At 40.9% G+C, this 8,682-nt stretch overlaps 1 protein-coding gene across 1 annotated transcript; it reads left to right on the top strand.

Moving 5' to 3' along the window:
• Positions 1-2,746: 2,746 nt before the first annotated feature.
• On the top strand, positions 2,747-7,175 carry rwdd (RWD domain containing 4). Its single transcript, XM_039823453.1, has 8 exons — positions 2,747-2,985; positions 3,724-3,804; positions 4,034-4,143; positions 4,581-4,731; positions 4,965-5,064; positions 6,077-6,126; positions 6,267-6,269; positions 6,358-7,175. Exons 1-8 carry the CDS (start codon positions 2,962-2,964, stop codon positions 6,394-6,396), a joined length of 558 nt encoding a protein of 185 aa, XP_039679387.1. The 5' UTR covers positions 2,747-2,961; the 3' UTR covers positions 6,397-7,175.
• The last annotated feature ends 1,507 nt before the right edge of the window (positions 7,176-8,682 follow it).

Raw genomic sequence — 8,682 nt, forward strand, 5'->3', positions numbered from 1 at the left:
CAACTGAATTAAATGCGGGTCTGCGGAGCTCCTACACCGGTTAGCCGATCAGCTAGCTGTCGAAATATCCACCGGTCAACAGCGAATATAACCACAGATAAGACGATGGCTAGATGTTACATTATGTGTGGTTAATAGTGATCATAGACACTCCGTGATTTACTGCATGGATTAACGTGTGATGAATTATTTCCCAGAGCTGGGATGCGTTCAGGCATCCATTAGAGAGTTGCATCGGCTCAGCCAGTGAACAACGGTAGCCTACGTGCCTGTAGCTAGCTTGCCCTGATAGCTGATAGCCGTTAGCTGCCGTCCTGCGAGTGTATTCAGACAGGCTCTTGTGATAATCATCCCAATAACAATCCACGGTGGTGTGGCTATGTCCTCCAGAGGACAGGTCATGTCACGTATTGAAGTGTATTCCCCCCTAAAAAAAAGGGGGTAGTGCGGTAGTAGCTGCTAGTTGTAGCAAGAAAAGGTAAACAGTAGTGTGCCGATCGGAGCGTAGTGTGTGAAGAGCAGATTTGTTTACAAGGGAAGAAGCTTTGAGTAACGTAACTATGGAGAATATAGCAGATATACAACACAGGGAAGAGCCTTTTGAGTTATACGGTCGTCCTTATGTATTCGAATCCGAGTATACAGTCGAAGAACTAGCCTCACAAGAGTTGGAAAGAACGAGACAGACAGAGGGGCAACAGGCAGATGAACTTGCTGCTCCAAGCGCAAAAGCTAGCCTTCAGTAACTGGAAGACATAGCCACACCACCACCGCTCCATGGATTGTTATTGGGATGATTATCACAGAAGCCTGGCTGACTACACTCATCGGACGGCAGCTAGCAGCTAACGGCTAGCGGGGCAAGCTAGCTACCGGCAGGATCGAGACAGGGACCAAAGTAGGTGAATTTAAACAATGTCTGAAGAAGCCATGACGAAGAAGATAGTAGTATTATTATTATTATTATTATTACATTTTATTTAGTGTTATTTATTTGAAACTAACGAAACTTTCCGCGTCTAATACAAGCCCCCAGGAGGAGCGCTAAGTCTAAATGCCACCATGGTCTTAGCGGATAACGGTGGTACTGCACCCCATGGCCCAGAAAGACTTTTCACATAGACATTACATGGCGAAAGAAACGTCTATATTTCAGCGGATAATTAGTTTCGGGGTATATCAACCTACCAGCCCGAACACTGAAAGGGTCCTTGTTTAAAACGTTACGTTTTTAACATTTTTAACATTCACTAGAAGCGAATACAGAATTATTAAATTTGAAATGATGAACGCGCATAATGGACGCGAGCAGACCCACGGGACTGCGCACGTCTGCTCTCATGACTGTTCTCCCGAGCTCATGTAGCTAGCTGTAATAATGGATATAGCTAATTGTTGTAATTCACCATGTGTTCTATTAATACGTCCATGGTATTATCATATGCAGTTATGATACATCCGAGGGATGTATGTATGTTGTAAAGCCTGTTACGTGGATGTAACGTCATTAGCGTTTCCCAAACTGGCGGGGCTATTGGCTAGCTAGCTAGTTGCTAACATCAGGGTTAGCTAGCGTGGCTGTATTAAGGTCATGCCTACATAACGTTACTACAGACATAGTGATTACATGGCCTTGGTTCTCTCTTATGATCCATCCGAGGGTTGTATGCTGTAAAGCTTGTAACGTGGATGACAGATAAAGCCATGGATGAGCTCTGTTCACGAAACTGCAGGATAACTGCTAGCGCTAGCTAGTAGCACGACATAATGATTAAATCTCCTTGGTTGTCTAGCTAAATACATCAATCGTTTATTTAGTTAAGCATGTAAACGATCGGGAACAACGAAAACACAATGTTTAACTTTAGTGAATATTTTAGACAATGAAAACGGCGAGTTCATGAGTTCGCCACTTGTAAGAGCCACGAGAGATAAGCTCATGAACGAGCATGTTGCTACCGGTTGCTACGACAACACAAACAAATTGTTGCTAGTGCGCGTGTCCACCGTGACGTCATGGGCCAAGAATGCGGAAAAGCCGAGCTCCATGTTGTCTTAATCTATATGTCAATGGTGTTAATCTAATGCGCTTTTGAGCACTGGTCTTAATCTAATGCGCTTTTGAGCACTCTCATTGGAACGTACGGGGCTTCCTGCCGAACACTGTATCCAGTTCTCTTAATACATCCATGGTCTAATACACTATTTAGCTTGTGCTTCCGGTGATTCTGCCGTCCGTCATGGCGTCGTCACGTGGTCGTGGTCACGTGTTTGCAAAGGGTCTATGGTCTGCGTCAGCGTGGTTCTTGGAAGTTGAAAATTGGAAGTTGTAAGCTATGGTTGGAAGTTGTTGACAAAAAATAGTCGAGGCATCAAGCGACACAAAAACAAACTGCATCCACTAATGATGTGGTTCAAAGTTCACGTAAAGTGCCTAACTGTACATGCATTATAACTAGGTTAAGACCATAGACTGTTAATAATATACAGTCTATGGTTAAGACTCGGGCATTGAGGGCTTAGGAGTGGGTTGGCTCTGATTGGGAAACACCTGGATGGAAAATGTGAGTGTGGAGACTTGGACTAATGCAACAAAGGAGGAAGCCTTTCAGAGATCTAGGAGCAGCTGGTGAAGCTGTCTTTTCGCTACGATCCATTCTGAAATTGGATGACTGGACTAAATTGAAGAAGCAGGACTTTATAAATTAAAGACAATGTTGGTAACAAACAGTAGAGGGCAGCAATACGCCACTGCAGCGTCTAGTCTGCCTTAATCCAAAGAAGAAGAATTGCGCATGCGTGTAATATGGTGGCACTGGTTGTACTGTCTATGGTTGTACCAGCTGGGGAAGTTGTTACATTATTATCTTAGTAAAGTTTTAATAGGAGAAATGGGTTGTTAACTCTGGGATTTATAAACTCTACACAGAGAGTATAGCGGACCCAAACAGCAGGAAAACCATGACAGCTAACGAGGATCAAGAGGTATGAATCAATGATGATGCAGTAGTAGGCTAGCTTCTGTTAGCGGCTAACAACTTGACACTAGCGTGACTGCTAGCATAGTAGTGTAGGTTAGCGAGCTTAGTTAACAGCTTTTCTGCTCGTTACCTAGCAAAACAATTAAACATGTCCGCTATTATTAAATGTGCAAGAAACTCAGGCCAGAGTGTCAATTGTCTTTCTAGCTTTTGAGCCCTGATAAGCGTCGTTCATGCCTGAGTAAATGTCACGCAAAACTCCATTTAAAAGTGTGCCAAATTAAGTGTATTTTAACTCTAGGGAGGAATGCATGCCACATAAACCTCAAGTCAAGAGCTTTTATGAATACAAAACTTCCTTTAACCCATCCGGTGTAAATTAGCTGTTAAAAAGCACATTTACCAATTAAATATCGGTGTTTCACAGAATCCATCTGCCACCATAAAACGTAGCTAACATTATAGTAATAAGTGGTAAGTTGGTGGCTTTAGCAAGTTAAAGGTTGAATTTAAAGAGTCCATTAATGTCTGGAGGATTACATGTATGCCGATTTAAAAAACATAGGTAATCATTATCTCGTAAAAATGTTTGACTCGTCCTATCCTGCATACCCATGCCAAGTGTAAATGACCATATTTGTAATGGTGTTTGGTGCGCGGAAGCTATCGGGACAAGCTGCTGCTGAAGGAAGTACTTAAATCTGTCTAACCTCCTGTCGCTTCCTCTCTTCTTCCACCACAGATGGAATTGGAGGCTCTTCGCTCAATCTATGAGGGGGATGAGTGTTTCAAGGAAATCAGTTTAGTTTCCTTTCAGTTTAGGGTGAGTACTATCCCCTGTACTGTCCCTTGTAATGTCCAATCCTGCTTTAAAAAACAAAACAAAAACATAACCTGTGCTTCCCCAACTACGTTTCAACAGGATATACATCAAGTTAAAGCAAGAAACTAAATATGCTTTTTCACTTGTACTTCATGACCTTTAACAAACTATTAGGATTTGTTCTGTAGCAGTACCTTCTTTTACCGTCTATTGTAATGTTATACAACAGATAGGAGACCTTGATGACACTAAAGCATTCATGCTGGACATCACATGGCCTGAGACATACCCTGAGACGGCCCCACAAATGTCCCTTGATGCCTTTTTCAACAACAGATTGTAAGTTGCGAGCACAGTGCTAAATTATGTGGAAACACTTAGCGCCTTTTGCCTCTGCAGGGTTGTAAACTGTATGACTGTACAACAATTAACAGATAGTTGTGTTTCAATACTGTATGTGGACTGTAACCACAACTTAAGAAATACTAAGGTAAAAAGTCCCCCCACGTAACCCCCACCCCCTCAGATCATTCTGACCAGACACCAAAAACATTTTAAAACTGTGTTTATTATTATTATTACTTGGGTATTTTACAATTTTCAGTTGTTTAAACAGTTAAACTATTTGTTTGGATTCCTGTACATTGAATTTCTCAACATGAAAGAAATACTCAATCTGTGAGTTATTTATTGGCCTAAAAGCTGTGTTGTAGCTGGACACACACTTTATGTGATGGTCATGTTGTTTCTTTCCTTTTATAATTAATTAATACCAGCTCTGCGGAGACGAAGCAGCTGATTCTTACAAAGCTGGAGGAGCAGGTGGAGGCTAACCTGGGCACTGCAATGATGTATACTCTGTTTGAGTGGGCCAAGGAGAACCAGGAGGCCCTCATGGAGAACCACAAGCCTGTAGCCACTGCTGTGGTCAGTATATTTCATCACTCTCAACTAAATACAGCAGTACAGTTTTAAAATCCTTATTCGTGGGTCTATTTTTGGCACAACCCCTCTTGTCAGTCAACCATTGTAGGCGTTGTGTGGCTTCTTCTTCCCCGGATTGGTGCTCTTTTTGTCCTCCCCTAGATTAGGTATGAAGAGCCTTGTTGTAATTGGTCATCAGATTTGAACAAAATAACGATTGTGTGTTGTTGTTGCAGACATCCAGCAGTGATGGGATCACCAGCTCAACAGCCAAGAAGAAGGAGAAGAAGGAGCAGCTGACTAAATCTCAGAAGAGGAGGATTATCAACAGAACAGGTACATTAGTCTGACTTTCCACAGGAAGATAGTCTTTCATTTTAAAGGACCAAATTGGTCATTTCTTATACTGAAACCTTCTGATCAAAATCTGATCCTTTCTTTACTGAACTCTGTGTTATGTCGCCTCAGCTTGCTAGTGTTGCAGCTCTGCTCTCCTCAACACTGAGTATTGGAATGTGAAAAACGATTTGGTGACACTAGTGATTGACTCTGTTCTGACACTTGGGTTGGCAAAATACACAGATTCACTAAGCTCCGAATTATCATTAGGAAAGTGCAGTGAAGAAACATCCAGGCAGCAGCTTCCAGTGGTGTCACACTATTCCACTGATCAGCAGGTAGGGGTTAAGGCCAATTTATGTGTCTGCATTAAATCGTGGAGATAAGGACCCTGTGCAGTAGCCCGACGTGCACCTCTTGAAAAATGTATCTACACGTCGCAGTGACTCAATTCCTGGTTCTCCTTCTCCATAAACAACATGAAGGAGATCAAGGAGAGGGTTAACTTTTCCTGCTCCAGATTTCTGACAGTGGTCAGAAAGCCCAGGGGAAACTGTTTCTCCCACTATCCCTCTGGAGCCGGTACTTGCTTAATCCCCCGACCAGACACTCCCCACACACACACATTCCAACCTTGCTATTCTCTTAAAGAGATCGACGCGCACACCAATATATAAGTGTATAAGCTAGCAAAAACTTCAGGCCACTTACGTAGACTATAGCGAAAGCTCTGTGTGGAGCCTCCGCAGAAGCAGAAATCCTGCTTCATACACCAAAATATGCTACAATGCACCAACAAAGGCAGGGAAGAAGGAGACTTCAAGCTAGTTAACATGAATGCAGGATTAAATGGAATACATTGCATCATTTTATAAAAATCTTCTGAAGATTCAGCACTGCATATTTGATAGCTGTGAAACATTTGGATCTCCATAATAATTTAGAGCCAGTAGCTTTAGTGTTTAAGTCAATAGACAGCAGTGCATATCTTAACGATTTCTGCTTTCAGATCACAAAGGGGAGCTGCCAAGAGGTTGGAACTGGGTTGACGTTATCAAAGTAGGTGCATTTTATCTTCTGGCCACAAGATGGTGCACTTTTTCAGCTTTAAGCTTGCAGTGACATTGTGACATACATCATGAACCTGTCCATGTTTGTCTTTTTCTCTCTCGTCACCTCACTCCTGCTTGATTGTCCAGCATGTGAGTAAAAAAACATTTTAAGTTAAATCTTTGAAATCCTTCACACAATGCCATGTCTTATTGTTTTCCTTTTGTTTTCATGTTGCAGTTGAGTAAAACAGGAGGAAAAGAAGATGATTTGGCCTGAGGGCAGTGATCTGGTGCTGCTTTGTACAAAGGGCAGTGAAGTCTGAACTCACCTGTAGTAGCCTGTTGATGCTGCTGTCCAGATACAGTCACATCCTCCATCTTCAACATTTACTCAACATGGCCGCTTTCACCCTGAGAACCAAAGCAGGCTGGGAATAGTGGACTTGAGGACACACACACACACACACACACACACACACACACACACACACACACACACTTCCAGCTAAAGTCGGACTTTGAGCTGTGAACTATTTGAAGCCCTTGCTGTGTTTTATGTGTTTGTGTGCAATCAGGTGAAGAGGAACACATCATCAGCTTTTGCTCCTCCTCTACAGTTAGCATTCAAACATTCTGCTCATGTCATCCATCAGGGTGGAGTGTGCTTGAGATACTTGCTATCACTGCCATGTTTTCAGTCTGTGATTAGGCCCAGCTGCCAGGCACTGGAGCTAAAAATGTTGGGATAGTGGTTCTAAATGGATGTGTCAAAGTGTACATTTTTAATAACACACAAAATGTCACCAGACAAATGTTTTTTTCCCCCTATAAATTTAATTCTTTTTACTAAATAAACCAAATGTGGTCTACTGCTTGTCTAAAAATGTAATTTACCATTGGGTTGAAGTGTGTGAGATTTTGAGAGTATAAGAAGGCTAATCATCATGGTCTAAATTGTGAAGTGTGAAGTAACAAAATTGTGCCAGAGTTACAAAGGAAGTCGAGTGATTTTGCCTTCAAAATAAAACCGAATCTGATAATTGCTGTTGCTACCAATGAGGTCCTATTTCTGGTAATTTGAGAGTTTAAATATCTGTAAAGAAGTAGAAATCTCAGTTACTCAAAAAGGCTTCCTCTGATATGACTTAGAAGACTTAATATTGTAACAAGAAACACTACAAAGTCATTGCCCACTAGAACAAAACCTCTTGACTGCTAAAAGAACAACTCCTGCACAGGGTCAGTACTTATCATCTAATCAGGTCAAATCTATATAGACAAATAGCACTGGAACTATACATTGCACATACCCCTGGAGCTGCTTTGATTGCGAGTCTTTCCCAATTAAGGTCAGGAATAACGCTTGATTGACGGTGTGGGGTGTTTAATGTTACTGCACAGACTAAATATGTTAAATTCTTACTGTTTTGCAGCATAACAGAAACAGATGGACAGAATGTATTAACAAGTACAATTTAAACAGTATGTGAATAAATAAAATGTGTTTTCAGTCATTTTTATAGGTTGGCCAAAAATGTGTTCTCCCAATCCTATGCTATACAGACCAGTTTTCCCCTGTAGCTGAACAAAACTGGTGAAAGACACCACGTGTAGAAGAACATCTCATGTCACTACCGTTTAAACCTATATTTTCACAAGTTTTATACAACAGCATATCTTTGCTGACCAAAAACTTAACATCTACGACAAGCTATAAATGCTGTAAACTATAAAACTTGACTGGCATCTGGAATAATATGAGCATATTTCATTTGGAATGAGTAGATATGACTGCAAGGCTATACTATAAAACTGCTATATTTGAGGGGGAAACAATGTCCACTGAAATAGTTTTCCCCTTTAAACGTTTTATTTAAAAAATATATATTTATATTGCAACCGGAAGTTGGGCCTTTTATTCCTTCCTACTTGACACATTGCTGTCTCATATCGGTTGGAGGGGACGGAATGTGGACCTATAACCATAACAGGGACGGGCTTTTTCCCAAAAAGAAGAAGAAAGTAAGTGTTTTACGACAACTTATATAGTTTTAATTGTCACTAATTCATACTGGATTTTAGTTTGTTTGAAAACTATTAACCCTCCTGTTGTCCTCGGGTCACATTTGACCCATTTTCAAAAAGTTTCTATATCAGAAATTTGGGTTTCTTTCAACCAAATTGTCAAAAGAAAAAACGTGGATGGTTCCATCCAACGCTCTTCACAAGTAAATTAAATGCTTACTACTTTCATTGAATTTGGGTGTTTTAGTACATTTTATAGCATTTGAAAAAGAAATTGATAAAAAGAACGTCAGAAAAAGTGACAAAAAACTAACTTAGTAAAACGTAAAAAATTTCCAAAACATCGGGAAAAGCGATTTTGTTATGCTCAGACTAATTGCAGTATTTCCTAAAGCTGAATTTCGATCTCCAAAGTGTGTGATAATTTACATTTCCTGTGTTGCAGGAGGACAGAGAGGCTACTTCCATCTATAAACACTGGCCCAACTGCACGATGTCAGGTGAACTGTGACTTTAGTATATTATGTCATAGATATGT

The sequence above is a fragment of the Perca fluviatilis genome, chromosome 14 (genome assembly GCF_010015445.1).
Source record: "Perca fluviatilis chromosome 14, GENO_Pfluv_1.0, whole genome shotgun sequence".
Lineage (NCBI taxonomy): Eukaryota > Metazoa > Chordata > Actinopteri > Perciformes > Percidae > Perca > Perca fluviatilis.